General features: G+C 40.1%; 1 protein-coding gene across 2 annotated transcripts in view; it reads left to right on the top strand.

Moving 5' to 3' along the window:
* Nucleotides 1-3,232: 3,232 nt before the first annotated feature.
* Nucleotides 3,233-24,174, top strand: part of VPS36 (vacuolar protein sorting 36 homolog) — a 36,390-nt gene continuing 15,448 nt past the window's right edge. The window contains exons 1-6 of one of the 2 annotated variants that reach the window (XM_015121137.3): nt 3,233-3,387; nt 9,083-9,151; nt 12,342-12,412; nt 15,121-15,235; nt 16,583-16,672; nt 17,717-17,803. In XM_015121137.3, coding sequence (XP_014976623.2) covers nt 3,292-3,387; nt 9,083-9,151; nt 12,342-12,412; nt 15,121-15,235; nt 16,583-16,672; nt 17,717-17,803 — 528 coding nt within the window. In that variant the 5' untranslated portion in view covers nt 3,233-3,291. Of the gene's footprint in view, nt 3,388-3,666; nt 3,936-9,082; nt 9,152-12,341; nt 12,413-15,120; nt 15,236-16,582; nt 16,673-17,716; nt 17,804-24,174 lie in introns of those variants that run through there. The other variant, XM_015121138.3, reaches the window with a different exon arrangement.

Genomic DNA, 24,174 nt, shown 5'->3' with positions numbered 1-24,174 from the left:
CAATGCCACTGAGTTGTTCACTTTAAAATGGTTAATTTTATGTTATGTGAACTTCAATAATTTTTTATAAGTGGGCATGGTAAAAAAAGAAAGTGATTCAAAGGATACCATGGAGATCTCAGTAGGTTGAGATGGTGAGTAGGAAAACCTGCAAAACTGCTAGGTTTCCCCACATGGCAATTCTCCTCTAATCTCCAGACTCATCCACTCCAATGATGGTCTATTTTTGAGACACTTTTTAATATTACTGCCACACAATTATTGGAGAGAAAGCAGACCCTTTTCTAAAAGATCCAAAAAACAAAAAAGGAAAACAAACAAAACAAAACAAAAAAAGACTTCCTTTCAGAACGGTTCTTTGCCAACACAGCTGACCATGAAACTACAGGCACCTGGAGTATTGATTAATTAGTGTTAATTGTTCCTCCTGTGGTCATGTGAAGAAAAAGTGCCTGTGAGAGAACAGGGAAGGACAATCTGAAAGGAGGACAATGGGGACACAATGGGGTCACAAAGTCTGGAGAAGAGAGAAGCTGAAGAAAGAGGTAATGGACCACAGTGTTGGGCACTACAGAAGTCTAGCAGGATTGGGACTGAAAGGAACCATCTGATTCAGAAGGTGCGAGGTCCTGGCAAAAACATCCTGGGGATGGCCGGGCGTGGTGGCTCATGCCTGTAATCCCAGCACTTTGGGAGGCCAAGGTGGGTGGATCACCTGAGGTCAGGGGTTCAAGACCAGCTTTGCCAACATGGTGAAACCCCGTCTCTACTAAGTATACAAAAATTAGCCGGGCATGGTGGCAGACGCCTGTAATCCCAGCTACTCAGGAGGCTGAGGCAGAGGAATCGCTTGAACCCTTGAGGCAGTGGCTGCAGTGAGCCGAGATCGCGCCACTGTACTCCAGCCTGGGCGGCAGAGTGAGACTCCGTCTCAAAAAAAAAAAAAAAAAAAAAAAAAGCATAGACCTAAATGTAAGAACCAAAACTATGAAGCTTCTAGAAGAAATTATAGGAGAAAATCTTAGTGACTTTGTGTTAGGCAAAGATTTCATAACCAGTTTGTGGAAAAAAGATTTCTTAAATAGGCAAATTCCATGAACTATGAAAGAAAAAAATACACTGGACTTCGTAAAAATTAAAATCTTTTGTCTATTCATTTATTGCCATATATAAGCCACATGACATTTCTCCTTGCTCCAGCCTGGATACAGGAAACCCTTGTACAGTTGTCTATCCCAGCAGCTATCATATGCCAGGCTTCTATTTGTGTAGTACAGACTGTACATCACTCAAGGGCAGAAAACATACCTTGCAAATGTCCTCACTGCCTAACATTTTGATCATTGCAAAGCCCAGGCAAAACTGCACAGTTCCACATCTGATTAGGACTCTTAGGTCACATGTTACTTTCAATTAAAAAAGACTAAAAAATTGGTAAACAATCAAATACTCAAAAATCAGGCAATGACGGTAAATTGTGATATATATTGATAGCGTAATACAGCAAATCAAATGTTTTCAAAGAACTTTTAGTTATTGGGCATATGGTCATGATGGAAATTGAAAAATATGAAATACAGAAGACACTGTTTAGAAATAGACCAAAATACACACAGGATTTTAGAACATGGTAAAAGTAGCAATTCATTTCGGGGGAGAGATTGCTTATATTCATTGGAAAGAGCCTTGCCTTTCCTTTAAAGCCTGGCCACAGACTACTGACTCCACGACTGGGGGAAATGTGGAGCCCTGGGAGCAGAGAGCAAGCCTGCCCTCTGTCCCTCTGCCCCTTTGCCCCTCTGCCCACGTGGGCAGGCAGCCTTAGTTAAGACCCCAATAAGTAGTAGGCTCTCTAAAATATGTTCACAACCTTTAAAGCAGTCGTTCTATTTTAGGAAGACATTGTAAGAAAATAATCCTAAAAAGAAATATCAGTTGCAGAAGGACATCTATAAGGTGCTCCATTTATTTATTTATTATTTATTTATTTATTCTGAGGCAGAGTCTCATTCTGTCGCTGGAGTGCAATGGCGTGATCTCGGCTCACTGCAACCTCCACCTCCCGGGTTCAAGCGATTCTCCTGCTTTAGCCTCCCGAGTAGCTGGGATTACAGGCACCCGCCACCACGCCGGGCTAATTTTTTGTATTTTTAGTAGACCCAGGGTTTCACTATGTTGGCCAGGCTTGTCTCGAACCCCTGACCTCGTGATCCGGCCTCCCAAAGTGCTAGGATTACAAGCGTGAGCCACCGCGCCCAGCCAGGTGTTCCATTTATATAGCAAAATACAAAAATGAAATGGCTAGAGGCACGAGGTCGCCTGGTGGGTGAGAGCAGCAGCCATGGATGGCTTTGCCAACAAACAGCTAAATTATAGAGGAACTACATATTGAAATGTAAATTCACGCATGAGGTCTGTATTAATATTGGAAATGCCTAAATAAAAATAATCTTTTTTTTCTGAGCCTGGGGGTTGGGGCATGGAGTGGCGTGGGGGAGTTGGGGTGGAGGGGGAGAGGGTCTTTCTACGTCGCCCACTGGTGTCAAACTCCTGGGCTCAAGCAATCCTCCCGCCTCAGCTTCGGAAGCAGCTGGGAATACAGGCGCGCACCACCAAGCCCGGTTAAATAAAATCTGTTTCCCCCAGTTAAAAAAAAATTAATTTGTGTGGGTATATAGGTGTATATATTTCTGGGGTATATGGGATATTTTGATGCAGGCATACAGTGTGTGATAATCACATCAGGGTAAATGAGGTATCCGTTACCTCAAGCATTTATCCTTTGTGTTACAATATAAAGATAATCTTAAAGGGAAAAAAAGAGCAGCACAGGTAGTACTAACTGCAGCTGTATAGAAACAATGCGTGCCATAAACATTCATTTGAAGGAGAGGGGTTATGATTATTTACAATCATTAATGAATATGGCAATATTCTGGGCACTGACAAGAAAACTGCCACAAACATGCTGCCATAATGCACAATAAGCAAGGCTAAGCTGTGGTCAGGGCTCCCTCGCGCGCCCGTAAGCTCTGAATTTAGAATGGGGTGGACAGCTAGCTGATCAAGGGTTCTAAAAGGCCGGCGGCTAATGGACCGCCAGGGGGCGCTCCAGGCACGTCTCCACGTCCCCGGGCGCACCTCGCAGCCGCGCCTGCTCGCGGCCAGGCCGCTCCCTCCCTCCCTCACCAGCCCCGACCCTTCTCCGCCCCGTCCGACGCTAGGGGGCGCCACAGGCTGCCCGGCTTGCGGCTCGCGGCCCGGGAGCGCCGGGGCTAGGTGGCGGCGGCCATGGACCGATTCGTTTGGACCAGCGGCCTCCTGGAGATCAACGAGACCCTGGTGATCCAGCAGCGCGGGGTGCGAATCTACGATGGCGAGGAGAAGGTAGGGCGTCGGCCAGCCTTCCCAAGGGGCTGGCGGAAGGGGTCCCCGGTGGGCGCGCGGCCCGGCTCGGTGTGGCCCGGTCCCCGGCCTAGCTCACGGCCCTCGGCGGCTCGGCCGGCCTCTGTGTGGGGCGCAGCGCTCTTGCGCTCCCCGCCGGTCGGTCGCACGCAGCGTGGGGCGCTCGGCCGCCTCCCCCGCTCGGGTCCCAACTTTGGCACGGTTCCCAGCAGGCGCGGATCGCGTCTGCTTCTCTCTGCCCGGAATGCTTCCGGGAGAGCACAGCCGCAGCGCCCGGGAGAAGGAGCGCTCGCAGTCTGCGGGCGCCGGGCGGCGATCCGGCAGTCGACTTCCTTGGCGTGTTTCCAGACCCCCTGACTACACCAGCCTCGGTGTCGGCACCCGACAGCCAGGTTCCGCCTTTCTGTGAGGAGGGCGCGGTGGCCGTACGGTCCCCAGCGGAAGCTTTAGCTTGGACCTCATGCAGTCGGAGGGATTAGCATATCTGGGCAGAGGGGTGAGGGATTGCTTCGAAAGGATTTCCTAAAGAGGTATCAGTGCCTTATTGGAATGCCCTTGCCAAAGGCTTTTGGGTTTTTGTTCTGTTTTCTAATTGCTTTAGAAAGGCGTTCTGAGCGTATGTTTTGTAAAGTGTTATATTAATAGTAGACCGTGCCTTGTAATGCAAGCATAAATCTTAGAAGGTGCGTTTTCAAATCGAGAGGAGAAATAGGAAGTGTAAGTAAATATTTTGTAGATACTTTGTTGAAACTATGAAATCTTTTGTCCTGGATTGAAATGTATAAACTGGAATTAGAAAAAATTTAAAACTCACTTACCACAAGCATTTTTGGTTTCCAGAAGTTTTAATTTGCTGCCTCTCTTCCCTTGCCGTTTTATTAACGACACTTTCCGCTGTACTTTGATATAAGTTACTGAACTCATATCTTTTCCTGGTCAGTACTTACAGCTATTTACAGGCACAGGTGACTTTGGACCCGGTCCTCTGACTCCCTTAGGGCATTTTCTATGGGCTGGTTGCCTGTATTATTGAGTAAAGGTCTTTTCTTTAAATAATTTGCTTGGACCTAACTTCACTTACTGCCTTAGCACTTCTTAATTTAATTAATTAATTAATTTTGAGATGGAGTCTTGCTCTGTGGCCAGCCTGGAGTGCAGTGGCGCGATCTCGGCTCACTGCAACCTCCGCCTCCCGGGTTCACGTCATTCTCCTGCCTCAGCCTCCTGAGTAGCTGGGACTACAGGCGCCTGCAACCACGCCCAGCTAATTTTTGTATATTTAGTAGAGACGGGGTTTCACCATATTGGCCAGGCTGGTCCCCTTTGAGAGGAACTGAATGTTGACAGTGGTAGATCTGTCCTCAGAGACTCCTCCAGTGCCACTCCCTGAGGCAGCACTAGGAAGTCACGCTTTTGCAGAGCGTGGCATGATACAGTTCTATGGAACTCCAATTTGAAGACTAGGAACACCTTTGCTGGCAGGCAGCATAGCTGTGATAGATTTAAAACAGTGTAAAATAACAGCCATTAGTAGTTTTATATGAAAGATACATTGTTGAACCAGCGAGTTTTAATTTTTACTTTAAAATTTTTGCTGCTTGTATTAGCAGACAAGTATATAGATGTCAGAGGTTTAAGAAACAAATCATGGGGAAAACATTGCTTGAGACCCTGTGATCTAGTCCAGAATTAACTCTTCTAAAAGCTTGAAATTGGAGTGGAGCTCTAAGAGGGTTCTCCTTACCACTGTGCCCCAGAGCTGGACTTAGTCACTTGATGAGCTGCCTTGCAGCTATGTGGTCCCTAGGCTGAATGAGGTACATTCTGGGGGAAAGTGCGGTATCCTGGCTTCCTTCACCTGTTGGAAGGTTTCCAGACTTCTGTGGTGCTAAAGACTCTACAAGGCTACACACATTAGCCCCCAAATCTGATGAAGTTAGTCTCCCTTTTAGGATGTCTCACTGGCTCCTTTGGCCTAGGGACTGCAGTCCAGATGGCTTAGTCTTCATAGTTTTGCATCCCAACCCATTCTCTGGGCAAGCGTGCGCATGGCTGTCTTCTAGACTAGTTTGATTGTTCCTGGAGCACAGAAGGTGTGCCTTGCTCATCCTTGTATCTCCTGGCTGGTTGTAGGTGTGAAACACATTTTTTTTAAAACCTGAATAATTAAAGTACCTACTGTGAGCCAAGAGCTGTATATGTCATCTCATTTAATCCTCTCAACAGGAATATGAGGTATTTTACTGAATGAGAAAGTAACTCGAAGAGATACAGTGACTTGCCCAAGATCCACAGAGAGAGATTTAAATCTCTGTTGATCAGAATCAAAGCCTGTGCTTTGTTCATGGAGCTACAGTGAGCCGAGATCGTGCCACTGCACTCCAGCCTAGGCAACTGAGCGAGATTCTGCCTCGGAAAAAAAAAAAAGGACTTCATAATATGGCAGCCACCGGTGCCACCCTTGATGTAATGTTTAATACAGCTAATCTTCCCAAAGATGAGGAAACTGACACCCACAGCTGATAGTTGAGAAAACTGAGCTGTCCAAGGTCACACAACTAGTAACTGGTGGAGATAGAATTGCAAACCAGATCCAATGGACTGCTCTTCCCACCGCCCAAGTGCCTCTTATGAATAATACATGCATACTTGCTTGTTTATACAGGCACAGTTTTCATGGGCTCATTATGACTGGATAATGTGTTTACTTTCGTAAGGAGTGTAGGCAGGTCATTTGTTTGAATTCACAGACACTTCTGTAGCCTCAGCTAATTTAAAAAATAATGTTAGTACTGTGTAAAGTGGCAAATTGGCAGCATATATCAGAAGATATAGAAATGTTTATTCTTTTTCAGCTAACTATTTCACTTTTAGGAATTTACCCTTGGGAAAGAATCAGAGATACGTAAAAATATTACATGTGGAGAATGCTCATCTCAGATGTTATTATAATATTACATATAATATTATTATATATGGAAAAATTGGAAGCAATCTGAATGTCCACCATAGGGATTGGTTAATTAAATTATGGCATGAGGCCAGGTGTGGTGGCTCACGCCTGTAATCCCAGCACTTTGAGAGGCTGAGGCGGGTGGATCACCTGAGGTCAGGAGTTCAAGACCAGCCTGGCCAACATGGTGAAACCCCATCTCTACTAAAAACACAAAAAATTAGCTGGGCGTGGTGGCGGGGCCTGTAATCCCAGCTACTTGGGAGGCTGAGGCAGGAGAATGACTTGAACCCGGGTGGCGGAAGTTGCAGTGAGCCGAGATTGTGCTGTTGCACTCCAGCCTGGGCAACAAGAGCGAAACTCCATCTCAAAAAAAAAAAAAAGATTTATGGCATGCCCTAATTAGCATGAGGAATTGCCAATGATAGGTTGCTAACTATATTTTATAACTATACTATTAATAATAGTTATAAAACTATCCTATTCTATTTAAAGATTATACATATGTATACATAAACATCTATGTATATATACACACACACTCTGGCTGGTATGAATTTATTTCATTTTCTTTTTCAGACTCTAAATATTTTCCAGATTTTCAACACTGAACATGCATTACTTTTATAACAGAAAATATGTAAATAAAAAAAACCAGGGTAATAACTTTTCAGTGAGTGCTGAAGTCAGATCAATTTTTTTTTTTTTTTTTTTTTTTTGCGGGGGGAGATGGAGTCTCGCTGTGTCGCCCAGGCTGGAGTGCAGTGGCACGATCTCGGCTCACTGTAAGCTCCGCCTCCTGGGTTCATGCCATTCTCCTGCCTCAGCCTCCGAGTAGCTGGGACTACAGGTGCCCACCACCATGCCTGGCTAATTGTTTTGTATTTTTTTTAGTAGAGACAGGTTTTCACCGTGTTAGCCATGATGGTCTTGATCTCCTGACCTCGTGGTCCACCCGCCTGGGCCTCCCAAAGTCCTGGGATTATAGGCGTGAGCCACAGCGCCCAGCCATATTTTTAACATATTATTTTAAATTCAAAACAATTCCAGCCTTATTTTAATAAATTGGACACTCACTAAAATGCTTTCCTTAGTATTTATGTTGTAAGATTGCCTTATAAATGGGACTATCCTTTTAACTTTTTTTTTGTTTTTCAGCTCCCACTTAGCATCAAATGTAACTTTTAAAATAACCGAATATTCCTGGAAAGGACACAAGCAAGCCCTACCTTATGGCAAATTCCACTTTCTAGTAACTCGAAATAGAAACTTCCAATATATATCTTGCTTTTAACAGAAACGCAGGGGTTTAATTCATTAATCTCTTGGGTTCCAATTCTAAAACTTGCTTATTTATATAACTTTCAGGGCACAGTAACAAGTAGTGAGGATTAAAGTTTTGGTTCTAAAGACCTAGCTGGCATTTCTTTGTGATTGTATTGAAGTTTTGAAGAACATTTTAAAATTTATATTTTGAATAGGTGATACATACCTAAAGAGTATGTCCTAGTCAGCTCGGCTGCTAAAACAAAATACCATAGCCTGGGTGGCTTAAACAACAGGCGTTTATTTCTCATAGTTCTGGAGACTGGGAAGTCTAAGATCAAGGTGCTGACAGATTTGGTTCTTGGTAAGGACACTCTTCCTGGCTTGCAGATGGCCACCATTTGCTTGTGTACTTGCATGGTCTTTTCTCAGCATGTGTTCATGGAGATGAAGCCCTCCTGTCTCTTCCTCTTCTCATAAGGATACTAGTCCCATCATGAGGGCCCCACCTCACGACCTTCTAAACCTAATCACTTCCCAATGGTTCCATCACCAAATACCATCGCGTTGAGGGTTAGGCCTTCAACATATGAATTTGGGGGTTTTCATTTAATGCTAATGGGTTTTACGCCTTCTTAGAAAGGTCTTCTCCCCTCAGATTATTTAAAAATTATCTCATGATTTTTTTCTAGTGCTTTTATAATTTTTTTCGTTTTTTACTTGATTGATCCATCTAGAATTCATTTTGGTGCATTGTATTAGGTATAAATCCAGACATACGGGTTTTTCTTTTTCCTACCTGGCAACCCAGTTGTCCTACTGCCATTTATTTAATCTCCATCCATATTTATTTTTGTATGTATTTGTATCTATTCCTGGATTTTGTTTTTATTAAAAAATGTTATGAGTGTTATACATGAATTCAGTTGCAAAGAAATTCAATCAGTAGTGAAGTGTAGAGGTAAAAAAGAGCTCTTCGCTTCCCTTCTACCCCTTTCCTCACACTTTTTCTGAGATAATGATTGTTAACAGATAATTGTGTGTTCCTTTTAGACCCTTTTCACTACTTGTGTTTCTACAAACACACATATATACAGCATATGTAATATTGTAAATTGCTATAAATCACTTTCTTTCCCACTCATCCAGTGTCTTAGAGTTCTATGGTAATCCATGCAGTTCTACCTCATCATTTCTTTTTAACCTTTGCATGGATTGCAGAGTATGAATGTGTATCATACCTGGTTGTTATTTGCATTTTTTTCTAATTCTGTCAAGACTATACAGATAGCTTATGAAGTATGTAGCATTGGTTCTCTTTACTTTGTGGTAAGCCTATTCTAAAAATGAAATGTTTATTTATATGATTAACTTAGTGTTGTATAATTTATGAAGAAGAAAATCTGAACCACAGTGAGTGGTATGTTATTAATATTTTGTGATGCTCTTTCTTTCTAGATAAAATTTGATGCTGGAACTCTCCTTCTTAGTACACACCGACTGATTTGGAGAGATCAGAAAAATCATGTAAGATACAGTTTTTTACATCTGTTGAAGGTTTTATTTTGTTTATTTATTTTTTAGAGACAGGGTCTTGCTGTATTGCCCAGGCTGATCTCTAACTTCTGGGCTCAAGTGATTCTCCTGGCCTCAACCTCCCGAGTAGCCGGGACTACAGGAGTGAGCCACCATTGTAGGTTTTAAATCACTGAAACTTTTTCTTCTTTTTTCATTTCTGGTAAAACTTATATAATGAATGCAATAATAAATTTTCCTTTTCTGAATGACAAAAGAGTGTGTCCCGTATAATTTCTCTGAATGGAGTGCAGAAACAGGAGTTAGTGTGTTGTCCCTTATTCAGCTCCAGAAAAGTCCATGTAGTTACTGGATGGAGAATCATGTTTTTTAAATACCAAATTCTACTCTATATCTAAATGGTCCATGTATAACAGGGGAATAATTCCCCCATCAGTTGTGAGGGAGTCTTTAAAAAGAGCTCGTATGTCCTTAAAACCAAATTGTGTTCTAGGTTGTTGTTGAGAATCAGGAGACTAGGCCTGCCATCAAGTGCATGCCTTTATCTAGATATTGAGATCTGTCTCTAAGTCACTCAGCAAGAGGAATCCCCCACACCCCCCCTTTTTTTTTTTGTTTGAGACAGAGTCTTGCTCTGTCACCCAGGCTGGAGTGCAGTGGTGTGATCTCGGCTCACTGCAACCTCCGCCTCCCAGGTTCAAGCGATTCTCCTGCCTCAGCCTCCCGAGTAGCTGGGATTACAGGCATGCGCCACCATGCCCAGCTAATTCTTGTATTTTTTAATAGAGACAGGGTTTAGCCATATTGTTCAGGCTGACCTGACCTCGCGATCCGCCCACCTCGGCCTCCCAAAGTTCTGAGATTACAGTTGTAAGCCACCTTGCCCAACCTGTTTTTGTTTTTTGTTTTTTTAAGGAAGATGGAGAGTTATATGTATGTAGAGCTGATATATATCTTTATTTCCTAGAGCTTCAACCTGAATGTATATATACATTAATTTCAGCATTGCCAGTAAGATAGCTATCTCATCTGTGTTTTTATTTTCCTGATTGTTCCCCCAAACCCCCGTGAAATTTTAGTACCACGAATAAACTATATACTGTACTGTAGCCCTTGAAGGGCTGCTAACCATTACAGTATCTGACTTTTTTGCACCCTGGGAACTAATTTTTGTCTCCTAGGTCTGATATTGCCCCTGTTGATAATGCATGCCTTAGAGCGGGAGTCCCCAACTCCCCGGGCCACGGGCCAGTACTGGTCTGTGGCCTGTTAGGAACTGGGTCACATAGCAGGGGGTGAGTGACAGGTAAGCAAGCATTACCACCGGAGCTCCACTTCCCATCAGATCAGCAGACGCATTAGATTCTCGTAGGAGCACGAACCATATTGTGAACTGTGCATGCAAGGGATCTAGGTCGTGCACTCCTTATGAGAGTCTAAGGCCTGATGATCTGAAGTGGAACAGTTTCACCCCGAAACCACAACGCCCTGCTCTCCAGGAAATACTGTCTTCCATGAAACCAGTCTCTGATACAAAAAAGGTTGGGGACTGCTGCCTTAGACTGTTAATATTGTCTAATATATTACAAGTAATATATATTCAGGAAATAAATCTTTTTGGGGAGGATAGATTGCATGTCCTTAAACCATATGTTGATAAGTTAATCTTAGTATAATTTTTTGATTATCATATAAAGAGGTCCATCTGGACAAATTTTAGACTTACTACATTGCTAGTCACATAAAAATTAAACATAACTGTTTATATATGTTAAAACTAAGGCCAGGTGTGGTGGCTCATGCCTGTAACCCCAGCACTTTGGGAGGCTGAGGCAGTGGATCACCTGATGTTGGGAGTTCGAGACCAGACTGACCAACATGGAGAAGCCCCATCTCTACTAAAAATACAAAATTAGCTGGGCGTGGTGGCACATGTCTGTCATCCCAGCTACTCGGGAGGCTGAGACAGGAAAATCGCTTGAACCTGAGAGGCAGAGGTTGCAATGAGCCAAGGTTGCGCCATTGCACTCCAGCCTGGGCAACAAGAATGAAACTCCGTCTCAAAAAAAAAAAAAAAAATTAAACATACTGGCTAGACACAGTGGCTCATGCCTGTAAATCCCGGCACTTCGGGAGGCCGAGGCAGGGGGATCACTTGAGATCAGGAGTTCAAGACTAGCATGTCCAACGTGGTGAAAACCCATCTCTCCTAAAAATACAAAAATGAGCCAGGCATGGTGGCTTACACCTATAATCCCAGCTACTTGGGAAGCTAAGGTGGGAGGATCACTTGAACCTGGGAGGCAGAGGTTGCAGTGAGCCAAGATTGTACTACTGCACTCTAGCTTGGGCGACAGAGCGAGACTCCATCTCAAAAAAAAAAAAAAGTTAAACATGAATAAAGGGATACTACATCAATATTTTTTGTTTAAAACTATTAATAATTGCATGTGGGCATATGAGTGAAGTATGGAAAATTATAAAGAAGAGAAAATCATCTACATTAATGCCCTCCTTAAAATTGTTTTGACGTATCTGTTTTGTTTTTTGCTTTCAGTGTAAGAAAATATTACAAGTAAAACATTTTCGTAGAAACATTACTCTTAGAAAATGCACCCATTGTGGCTGGGTCCGGTGGCTCCTGCCTGTAATCTCGGCACTTTGGGAGGCCAAGGCAGGCAGATCACAAGGTCAGGAGATCGAGACCATCCTGGCTAACATGGTGAAACCCCGTCTCTACTAAAAATACAAAAAAATTAGCCAGGCGTGGTGGCGGGCGCCTGTAGTCCCAGCTACTTGGGAGGCTGAGGCAGGAGAATGGTGTGAACCTGGGAGGCAGAGGTTGCAGTGAGCCAAGATCACGCCACTGCACTCCAGCCTGGGCAACAGAGCGAGACTCCGTCTCAAAAAAAAAAAAAAAAAAGAGAATGCACCCATTGTAAAAACAAAAGCTAGTGACAGCTTCTTTTAAACTTCTTATGTTCTTCCATGCAGCCATATGCCACCACAGTATCATTTCCATTTAATTTTTCCTTAAGTTCGTTTAAGTAACAAAATCATTGTTTTTCATTATTTTTATTATTAAGGTATATGGCACTGTAATGCTATAAAACAAGGATTTCTGACAAGTGTTATGGATGTTGTTTAGAGTCTTTGATTTAAGCTATTGATTTCCTTCTAGGAGTGTTGCATGGCCGTTCTCCTTTCCCAAATTGTGTTCATTGAAGAACAGGCAGCTGGAATTGGGAAGAGGTAAGGTCTATATAGTACAGTCTTTATTCACAGAAAACATTTCCTGTTATGCTATTGGTCAGAAGGTCCTATCTTAGACTCAATGATGTATGAATTGATTCTTAAGCATGAATAATTTGCTGTAATATCCTTGTTTATTATACATGGGTCATAATAAAGAAATGTGGGCCTGGTGCGGTGGCTCACGCCTGTAATCCCAGGACTTTGGGAGGCTGAGGCGGGCAGATCACGAGGTCAGGAGATCGAGACCATCTGGCTAACATGGTTAAACCCTGTCTCTACTCAAAATACAAAAAATTAGCAGGGTGTGGTGGCGGGCGCCTGTAGACCTAGCTACTTGGGAGGCTGAGGCAGGAGAATGGCATGAACCTGGGAGGCGGAGCTTGCAGTGAGCCGAGATCGGGCCACTGCACTCCCGTCTGGGGGACAGAGCGAGACCTCGTTTCAAAAATAATAATAATAAATAAATAAATAAATAAAAATAAAAAAAAGAAATGTGGCCCAGTTATCATTATCTTTCCATAGACACTTTGCTTTCACATGCCTGTGTACCTGTCATTTCATACTTAAAATCGGAAATAACCTATTTGAGAAAAATAACTGACTTTGCTTCTGTTTCTAACCTGATCATTAAGTTTGTTTCTCAGGTTTTACTTGTTCAGATAGCAGAGTTAAACAGCATATAATAATAGTTACTGTACAAAGCAGGACATTTATCAGAATAATAGCAGGTACAATGAACAATTAGACCAGGGTAACAAGGATACAATGGGACCATCCCAGGCAAACCAGGAGATGAGGCCACCTTGGTATAAAGGTGTAAGTTCAAATGTTCCTGTTTATTCAAATATACCGAAAACTTGGCTTTATATTTTAAGTGCATGTCATTGAGGAGACATGAACAAATATTATTGGCATGGGATTTTTTTTTCCTATGTAGGCTTATCTTTAGGTTTAGCATAATTAGGCATTTCAGTAGAAGTTAAACAATGTTGAGCTTCACTGGACATGCAATGCATGCTTTGATCATAATGTTATGATTTACTGTAAAATATTATTTATTTGACATAAAAGAAACCAATGTTTTAAAAAATTAATAAGCCATAGATTTTTTTAAGCCATAGATTTTTAGGGTAGATTGTTATTATGATTTATATTTTCCCCTTATCAATTTTCTCCACTGTATTAAGTTCTAAAAAGTAAACTTTAAGGTTGTTTCCAGGTTATTTGAATTTTCCTTTCCTGTGTTCCAAGGAAATCTAAACTAAAAAAAAATTTTAAATATTTACCTTCACGTTAATGTCTTATTTTTTAAACATGTCCAGTGAGGAGGACTTCAGTAATATGCCAAGTTAACTTTTGTCAAGTATTCTCTTTAGTTCCCAGCCCCTCCCCTCAAACAGTTATATTTGCATTGATTTCAAGATGTGTACATTTCACCTTTTAACATCTCTGAAGATGCTTTTTTTATTTCATAGATTTAAAATTTAATGAAGTATAGTAATTGGATGACTTGATAAAAGAATATATATAAAATTTGGCATAGATTTTTTATGCTTACTTTGGAGCTTTTAAACTTTATTTGATTATACTTACTGCTTTTTCAATGGGTGTCCTTTCACAGAATCTGATAGTAGGGCTGAGGGTTTTTTTTTAGTTTCAAAAACTATGAAATGCTTTTGCCTGGTTATCTTATCATAATTGTCATAGTTTTGTTGCTCTACTTGATGATTTGTTTCAGACAGTTCTATGATTCTGCTCACATAGTTTATTTTCTCACTTCACTTAAAGAAGTTTACCACAAGGGAATAGGAGGAGTCCTTACAAGACTGGCCCTACCCATTCACACTGAGGAGGCCCAATGCCTGGTGTTTCAATTTTACAGTAATATTTAGGTAACCATATGGTTCCAAAAAAAGAAAAGTAAAATTGAGTGTGTATCTATAGCATGATCAACACAGAAAAAGCACTAAACTAGGTACCTGGGATACTTTCAGTTTTTTAGTTTCCCAGATCTCTATAGGATTGCTTATTGACTAGGTTGAAAAAAAAAGGAGGAAAACAGACTTATTAAGCTGACCAAATATAGTGGTATTTTTAATAGCATAGAAGATAATGATAGTCATAAAGATAATGGTAGTTTGTGTTCTTAGAGCCATAGCATTTTCGGAATTGTTTTTGCTATTGGCTATCTTTCCAGATCATGCTGTTGATTGAGTGGCATTTTCCAACAAATGACACTGTAGAATGTTAGTTTTGGATGGAATTTTAATAAAATATCAGCTGGCCATTTTTACAGATAAGTTTTCACTTTTTGTTTTCAAATGAATAAGGGTGTATGCTTTGGCAGAAATCATAGGCCCCCTTATAACCTCTGGGGATGTTTGTAGTTGGAAAACCATAATCATAAACTCAAACTTTCGCAAATTTATTTTGACCTTATTTTCTAAAGTCACACTCTAATTTAATCTACAGAGCTAGTAACTTGAAGCTTTTTGGTTCATAGCTTATAAGTTTTAAGTAGAGAGATTTTTGAAAGCTTTATTAATATTGAATTAATACACACTATAAAAGGATGCTTTTTGGGATATTTGTTTCTACATGAATTTTAAAAGTGATTTGAAACACATAAAAAGTTATAAAAGTAGAATTAGTTATATATATTTTTTGAAAAGCAATTCAATATATTACATTTGTTCTTTCTTCAGTGCCAAAATAGTGGTTCATCTTCACCCAGCTCCTCCTAACAAAGAACCTGGCCCATTCCAGAGTAGTAAGAACTCCTACATCAAACTCTCCTTCAAAGAACATGGTCAGATTGAGGTAAGTTTCTACATGAATAAAATTGTACTAGAAAGGTGTGTGTATGTGTGGTGTGTATGTGTGTGTGTGCTGTGGCTTGTTAATATGATGGAAGGTAGTATTATACAACATACCAGATTTCACCATAGTTTTACAATAAAATTTTATTATATCCTAAGCCTTAGCAGTGAGCGGAGAGTATGAAGTTTAGGTTTCAGTGGGAATGGGAAGCAGAGGGTGTGGTCCCAAGGAAGGAACAGAGGCTGGAAAATACACTAAGTCATGCCATTTGCCTACTAGCAGAGTTTTCAGTGGTATAGTTTAGTTAAATGAACAGAATATAAATGGAATGATATGTTGAACTATCTCAGTATCTGAAGGTTCCCCAGCTTTAAATCAGGCTGTCTGTCTTGATTAACTCCAGTTAATCTTAATCACTTAAGTACTTATTCTGAAGTATAATAGTTTATATGTTCTAAATAAGTTGCTATACAATAATTCTTAAGATAATTAGAAGTATGTATTCTCTCCATCAATATCATAAATTATTATTAATTTTTTCTATAGCACCTCACCCAGTGCTCCTGACAAGTGATCACTAAGCATATGAAAAACATATTTGATTATTTGTGAGCATAGGTATGTTTTGGTCCTACTTTTTGGTTTTATATTTTAACTAGACAAATTATGCTCTGCTTCCTTCATGGAGAATGGTTGTATATTTTTCCTGGCACTGTGTTTGTTTCATTATAGATTGAAAACAATCCACATACGCAGGATTGTTTAAAGTAAGTCTATTGATTTCATTGTCACTCATCTCTTTGTTGAGAATAGCCTACTTTATATAGAAGGTCAGTTCCTTCTTTTTTTTCCTTTGTGCTTTCTGAAGCTGATCCAAGAAAAGAATTTCCTTTGATTTTCTTTGATGTCTCTGAGAATTCTGGGCTTGCTGCAAATGACTGAACAACAGACTTTTATACTAAAGAAATGTTAAGTGGCCAGGCGCAGTGGCTCACGCCTATAATCCCAGCACTTTGGGAGGCCGAGGCGGGCAGATCACCTGAGGTTGAGAGTTCAAGACCAGCCTGACCAATATGGAGAAACCCCATCTCTACTAAAAATACAAAATTAGCTAGGTGTGGTGGCACATGCCTGTAATCCCAGCTACTTGGGAGGCTGAGGCAGGAGAATCGCTTGAGTTAGGGAGGCAGAAGTTGTGGTGAGCCTGGATCACGCCATTGCACTCCAGCCTGGGCAACAAGAGCGAAACTCCACCTCAAAAAAAAAGAAGGAAATGTTAAGTAATGATTTATACAAGGATGCTACAATCTGACTGACTCATTTAAAGTGTATTTATTTGCATAACAGTTTTACAGGCGTTTATCAGAGGAAATGACACAGAGAAGATGGGAGAATATGCCAGTTTCCCAGTCATTACAAACAAATAGAGGACCCCAGGTATTTTTAAAACTATTTGCTAATCCAGTATTTTCAACTCTGTACTTACATCTTCATTAAGAAAAAGACTCTATGATTGTAGAACTTGCCCAAAACAAAATACTGCAATGGCATTCTGATAAAGAATTTATTTTCGACCAGGCACGGTGGCTCACGCCTGTAATCCCACCACTTTGGGAGGCCAAAGCGGGGCAGATCATGAGGTCAGGAGTTCGAGATCTGCCTGGCCAACATTGTGAAACCCTGTCTCTACTAAAAATACAAAAATTAGCCAGGCGTGGTGGTACACGCCTGTAATCCCAGCTGCTCAGAAGGCTGAGGCAGGAGAGTCACTTGAACCTGGGAGGCAGAGGTTGCTGTGAGCCAAGATTGTGCCATTGCTCTCCAGCCTGGGCGACAGGGGCGAGACTTCATCTCAAAAAAAAAAACAAAAATTATTTTCACAGCACCTAATTTAGTGCTGTCTATACAGCAGACACTTAGTAAGCATAAATAACTGCTTACCAGCATAATTCTTAGGGTGATAGAAGGTAGAGTTCACCCACTGAATTCTGTGCTTCATAGTCAGTGTGGCATTTGAGAGAACAGACAGTACAGCTGGGTGATGTTTTCCAGGCCTGTTTAAATTAATCACCAACACTAGACAGGTACTCAAATGTATGAAAGTAGCTTGGATAATAAGTGTTAATTAAGAACCAAAATTTAAACTGTGATTTTTTTGTACCTTTGAGACCCTATTAAGTATCTGATACATAATAGCTTGCCAAAGAAGGAAAATGATAGGAAATTTAACTTATATCTAAAATGCAGAGTAAAATATGCCATTTATTGTATATTTGGTTTTTCTTGAATGATTTTAAGATCATTATGTACAGCAAGAAACAAACACATGTTTTGAAGGGAAGCTAAACGTCAGTGTATGCTATTTTTCTTTGGTTCTTTGTGGGTCCTTTCCCGCCATTGAAAACACAATGTGGTTGGTTACAAAAGATTTTGTTTGCTTCCTATTTTGTATGTTTTATTTTCTACTTCTTTTTTTTTCAGCCAGGAAGAATAAGGGCTGTAGGAATTGTAGGTATTGAAAGGAAACTGGAAGAAAAAAGAAAAGAAACGGACAAAAACATTTCTGAGGTAACTGTTAAATTCTGGCTCTGCATCTATTCCAGCCATTTGTGTCTATTCTTTTAGATACAGCTGTGACTAATTCCCTTCTGTAATTTAGAATATATTTCATTTGCCTGAAGCTACATAGTCTCCTATTCTTTTTAACAGGTCTACCTCGGGCTGGCAAAATCTAACCAAAACCTCTTTCTAAAAGGAATAAAAAAGAAATGCAAATTTGCTTGCTGTTAGAAAATATCATAGAATGTTGTGTGTAGATTTTAAAGTCTAGATGGAATTGATTGAAGGATACTCCTAATGAGTTCAGGGTTCTCTATATAATTATTTTGGAAGTTGAAGTTACTTAGTTGAGAGAAAAATGCTATTCTGTGGCCACTGTCTGTGGCCAGATACCACACCATTTTATGTTGATGACCACCCAGGGATCAGACCAGACATCACTAAGAATGGCTCAAGCCCATCACTTCTACTAGGAGACAACCCTAAGCATGTGCTTTCCAATGTTTTGAAGCTTCATCATATATGAGGAAATTCAAGAGAAGGGGAAAGAGCTCTAGCTAAAAAGACCAGTATGCATTAGATTCTGTAATTAGTTAATACAGCTAAACGTATCATTGATTTTTCCATGCTTATATAAAAATGGTCTTGGTTTTTTATTAAATGATGCTTTAAAGTAAATCTCTGGTTTTTATAGTAATTCATAAGTAAAATTCCATGATGGTTGCTGTTCAGAGAATTTCAAAGATTTATGTCAATCAAGTAAAGTCTAAAACTGCACATAGTTATTTAAATACTTATTTTGGGCTCACTGGGAACCAAGGGCATTTGACCTGTTAAGTGCCCATAGTAGGTTTTTCTGGATGTGTGTGTATCTGTGGTGAAGTTGTGTATTTTCCTCAACCCTGTATTTTCCCCAAATTGGCAGCTGGATCCAGAATCTCTGTCACACTCATGTTCTGTCCCTTTGGCAAAACTAGAGGTGATGCTGTGTTCTTTCGTCGGAGGCACATCTTATCTCTGTCATGTTAGCGGCTGTTAATATTCAGTGCCTAGATCTATTAGTTCATTGGTTGTGGTAAATAGTGATAATTCTGTCTTTATTTTTCATTTATTAGTTGGAATACTTTTTAAAGAAATGTTTCCCTTATCTACTATTTGGTTGTCCAGTTCATATAGGAAAGGCTGGATAATTGCATTTTCCTTTATCATCAGGGTAATAAATTGTTTCCTTATTATCTTTTGACGATGACTAATTAGGTTTTTTTTTTTTTTTTTTTTTTGAGACAGAGTCTCACTGTGTCGCCCAAGCTGGAGTGCAGTGGCTCGATCTCAGCTCACTGCAGGCTCCGCCTCCCGGGTTCACACCATTCTCCTGCCTCAGCCTCCTGAGTAGCTGGGACTACAGGTGCCTGCCACCACGCCCGGCTAATTTTTTGTATTTTTAGTAGAGACGGGGTTTCACCATGTTAGCCAGGATGGTCTCGATCTCCTGACCTCGTGATTCGCCTGCCTCGGCCTCCCAGAGTACTGGGATTACAGGCGTGAGCTACTGTGCCCAGCTGACTAATTAGGTTTTTTTTTTAACATGTCATTAGGAATTCATGAAGTTTAGCATATTTGATGGATTTCAATCGGTTATAATTATTATCCTATTTGAAGCTCAAATTGTCCCATCTTTGGCCAGTGGGAGCTGCTTCAAGTTGGCCCTCTAAGTGCTTTTGTTGTGACTAGGTGAACTTTGCTAGCTTCTTCACTATCTGGTGTGACAAAGCTCCAGGACCATCTTGTACATTTCCTGCCTCAGATCCAGAATCAACCATTTATCTGAGAAACTCTGGTTTCTTTCTTTTTTTTTTTTTTTTTTTTTGAGACAGAGTCTTACTCTGTCGCTTAGGCTAGAATGCAGTGGCACTATCTTGGCTCACTGCAACCTCTGCTTCCTGGGTTCAAGCAATTCTCCTGCCTCTGCCTCCCGAGTAGCTGGGATTACAGGTGCGCACCACTGCGCCCAGCTAATTTTTGTATTTTTAGTAGAGACGGGGTTTCACCATGTTGGTCAGGCTGGTCTTGAACTCCTGACCTCGTGAACCACCTGCCTCAGCCTCCCAAAGTGCTGGGATTATAGGCGTGAGCCACCGCTCCCAGCCCGCTCTGTTTTCTTTTAGTGGGAAATGATATTTCAGAACCACAATCTGCTTGCTAGTAATATTCATCACTATTGGGTTGATCTTTGTTTTTAGGCTTTTTCAATGGACAGAGCTAGAATTTTGTTGTTGTTAATATAAAGTGCCTAACAAGAGCATACTTATCTTTTCTATTCAAATTCAAGATGACACTACCAGATAATTACTAAAACAGTTGAAAAAAAAATGTATATGTGTTTTCCCCATTCTTCATACATTTGAAAAATAGGTGCACTGTGTTTACACCATCTGAGCATGCAGCCACTGCATACACTCTCCCCTCAGCTCCAGCTCTCATTGACTCTTAGTTTTATAAGTACCTCCATGTTTAGTACCACCAGTCCTCAATACTGAGCTCTCTGTGGTCGCTTTGGTTGTCTGAAGCTCATTCTGTAATAGATTTTTAAGGAAATGATCATAGGAACAATATTCCCTGTATCTGCCATGTTTGTCTTCCTTATACATGAAGGTCAGTTTTGTTGGATTTAAAATCCTCAGCTCACATTTTCTTTCTTTGAGTGTCTTCACTATATTACTTTTTTTTTTTTTTTTTTTTGGTCTGGCATGAAGTGTTGCTATCAGAAAGTGATGATAATTTAATTTTTTCCCTTTTTAAAAGACAGTTGCTATTTTTCCTAGATGGGCAAAGGATTTTTAAATTTTACTTTAAAGCCCAGTAATTTTACTAGAATGTGTCTATTAGTCATTGTGAGTTGTTATTCTTAGTTACATGCTGTGCTTTTTCAGTAAATAGTTTCAGGAATTCTTTAATTTCAGGGAAATTTTTCTGTATTATAACTTTCTTTTTTTTTTGAGATGGAGTCTCACTCTGTTGCCCACGCTGGAGTGCAGTGGCGCAATCTTGGCTCACTACAACCTCTGCCTCCCGGGTTCAAGCAATTCTGCCTCAGCCTCCCAAGTAGCTGGGACTACAGGCGCGTGCCACCATACCCAGCTAATTTTTTCTATTTTTTTTTTTTTTTTTTTTTTTGAGACAGAGTCTCGCTCTGTCACCCAGGCTTGAGTGCAGTGGCGGGATCTTGGCTCACTGCAAGCTCCGCCTCCCGGGTTTACGCCATTCTCTTGCCTCAGCCTCCCAAGTAGCTGGGACTACAGGCGCCCGCCACCTCGCCTGGCTAGTTTTTTTTTTGTATTTTTTAGTAGAGATGGGGTTTCACCATGTTAGCCAGGATGGTCCCGATCTCCTGACCCCGTGATCCGCCCATCTCAGCCTCCCAAAGTGCTGGGATTACAGGCATGAGCCACTGTGCCTGGCCTATAATTTTCAATAATTGCTTTGATTTTTTTTCTTCTGGGACTCCTATTAGCTGTATGTTGCAGTTTCACTGCCTGTCTTCACTATTTGTGACTCTAATGCTTTTCATTTCTTTCCTCATTTCTTTTTTATTTAGAAAGTTTTCCTCTTTTTCACCTTTTTTGAAGGTTTTATCTGTTGTGTTTATTCACTCATGTCTGTCTAGTGTAGCCTTTATTTCTGAAATGATTTTTTTCCTTTTATTTTTAATTCTTTCCTGTCACCTATTTCTGATTTATATTGAACCTTCATAGCTTGTATCATCTTCTTAACATCTTTTAGCTTATTTTGATATAAAAGGTTAATAGTGGACCCTCCCATAATTGAAGTAGGCACAATCCTCCCCATTTTAGGCACTGTCCTCAAATTGGCCTGCTTTACTTTCTAGTGAATCCCTGTTGGCTCTCTTGGGGCTCTTGCTTTCTCAGGTCTGTGGGTTACATTGTTGCTTTTCTTTTCTTTCTCCTGCCTAGATCCTGGCATCCTGCAGGTCTTGTGGCTCTTAGTGGTTTGCCCTACCGGCTTGTATCTTGAGGGGTTTTTGCTAGTATCTTACACTTAGTATTGTAGTCTATGTTACCTATGGGGTTTTTGGTTTTAAAATCTAGTTGCCCTGTTTTCATGTTGTGATTTGGAGAGATTCAAAAACTGTGCTGCCATAGCCACCATCTTTTCAGAATCATCTATTCTGAGAAGATTCATAAAATTTCAACATTTTAGCATTAGAAGGGTTCTTATTATTCAGAGAAGAAATTGTCTCAGAGTGAGTGACTAGATTTGGAACGAGGCAGATGAGAACACATGTCTCCTGATTTGCAGGCAGTTTGCTGGTGGCGACAGTGCTACATAAGCACTGTGCTCCACCATACAGATCATTAATTTATTCAGCAGATCATTAACCATGCAGATCATTAATTTATTCAGCAGATCATTAACCATGCAGATCATTAATTTATTCAGCAGATACTCCTCCCTACTTTGTGCTGGGCCTTGTATCAGAGGCTGGGGATACTGTGGTGATGCACAGACACAGGCAGGCAAAGAGGCATTATCCATGGTGGGAGAAACACCTTGCAAGGAGAACATATAGGGTGCAGCAGGGACGTATAACATGATCCCTAACTTCTGTTGAGGTCATGGAGGGCTTGTTAGCAGCAGGAATATGGAAGTCAAAGGCTGAAAGATGAATAGGCTCTAGCAGATGACCAGCATGGATAAGAAGAACCCAGGAAAAGGGAATGGAATCTGCAAGGCACATTCAAGAATACTGAAGTGAAAAATCAAGAATATACTGAGTTACTGACGCTAATAGCCAAAGTGATAACTAAAAGTAAGTAAGAAATCATGTTGTAAGTCAGCTTAAGGGGGTACTCCTGGTTTTAAAACAGGTGCTGTTTTTCTCAAATTTGGAGTGGAAATTTGACTATAGGTGTGGTAGAGGGATACAAGGTTCCATAAACTGGCAGATGCAATTATAGAATGGATATATGCATCTCTTTTGCTTTAATTTTTATTGTAGGTAGTTTCTTTACTCATTTTTTAATAGTTGACTAATTCCAAATTTTATAATAATTATAGAAATACAAGTAAGGAAGCTTTTCTCTGTGTTTTATAATCTCTTAAAATATTTATAGACACTTCTTCTGAGGCACTAAAATATTTACTTTTTTTTATTGCCTATGTGTTAAGTTTACAGGGCTTATTTATGTATTCTTTGTGGACTCTCAACTTAGCATATTTTTTCTACAACAACATAATAATAATAAATACAGTGATTTACTATATACAATATAAATGTGTTATCTTTACTAGTTTACACAGATAAAAAAATCTATTAATATCTTATATATTAAAAGTAAAAACCTAAGTGTGCAAAATGTATGTTTTATTTTTGAAAACTAGGTTGGTGTGTGATTTGCCCTCTATCTAAATGTTAGAATTGACTTGGTTTCAGAGCTGGTGCCCAGAGTTTCTCACAAAGGGTTTCCTGCAGCTGCTGGCTCTAGCTGATAAGAATCCAGTGTTTAAGTCTTTTGTTTATCTAAGGAAATTCCTGTTAGGTGTGTGCACATTCCCCTTTGTTTTCAGTATTAACCTTAGTGAGTTGGCCATAAGAATACGCAACACACTATTCTTTTAGCAAAATCCTTTTGCAGATGGGGGAGGCTTTCCTGCAGATGGGCATAAGCTGGTCAGAGCCACTATTATGTTTCAGACCACCATATGGACTGATATTTCAGTTAATGACAAGCTGCTTAACTGGTTTTAAAAAATAACATCTGTATGCATCAATTAGATAAGATATTCTGCACTGGGAGTATATTTTCAGTAACTTGAAATAATTTATTATAAATATATTTAAATTCAAAGAGGCCTTCGAAGTAGTTTTTTGCTGTAGCAAATTAAACAGTTGATTCTATGTAGATACATTTAGATGGTATTTGAATGTTTTTCTTTTGTGATATCCACCATATCTACAAGCATAATGGGTTTGATAATCAGAGCCTGAGACTTACTGTTTCAGTTAAGTCAGACCTGTGTTAAAGCCAAAATTATTGTGCCCAGATAACTATTCCTGCAGCTGTGTATTGCCATTTTTAACTAGGAATGCTTTGTAGTGCTTTTTATTCTTGACTTCCTATTAGAAAATGATTTTAGAAAAAAACCAGTGACAGTGACAGAATTTACTTTTATCAAATAACAGTAAATAATATTTTCTGAACTACTGTTTATATCACCTTTTGCTTATTTAATCAATAATAATTATTTTCTCTTTGAAAATGAAGTTATTTTGTAGTTTGTTTGGAAAATGTATGGTTTTTTAGCTAAAATGCAATTTTAGAGTAAGGTAGATTTATTATTTATATAAATATTTATTAACA

This window comes from Macaca mulatta, chromosome 17, assembly GCF_049350105.2.
Source record: "Macaca mulatta isolate MMU2019108-1 chromosome 17, T2T-MMU8v2.0, whole genome shotgun sequence".
NCBI classification, from domain to species: domain Eukaryota; kingdom Metazoa; phylum Chordata; class Mammalia; order Primates; family Cercopithecidae; genus Macaca; species Macaca mulatta.
This window is presented reverse-complemented; position numbering and strand designations above follow the sequence as displayed.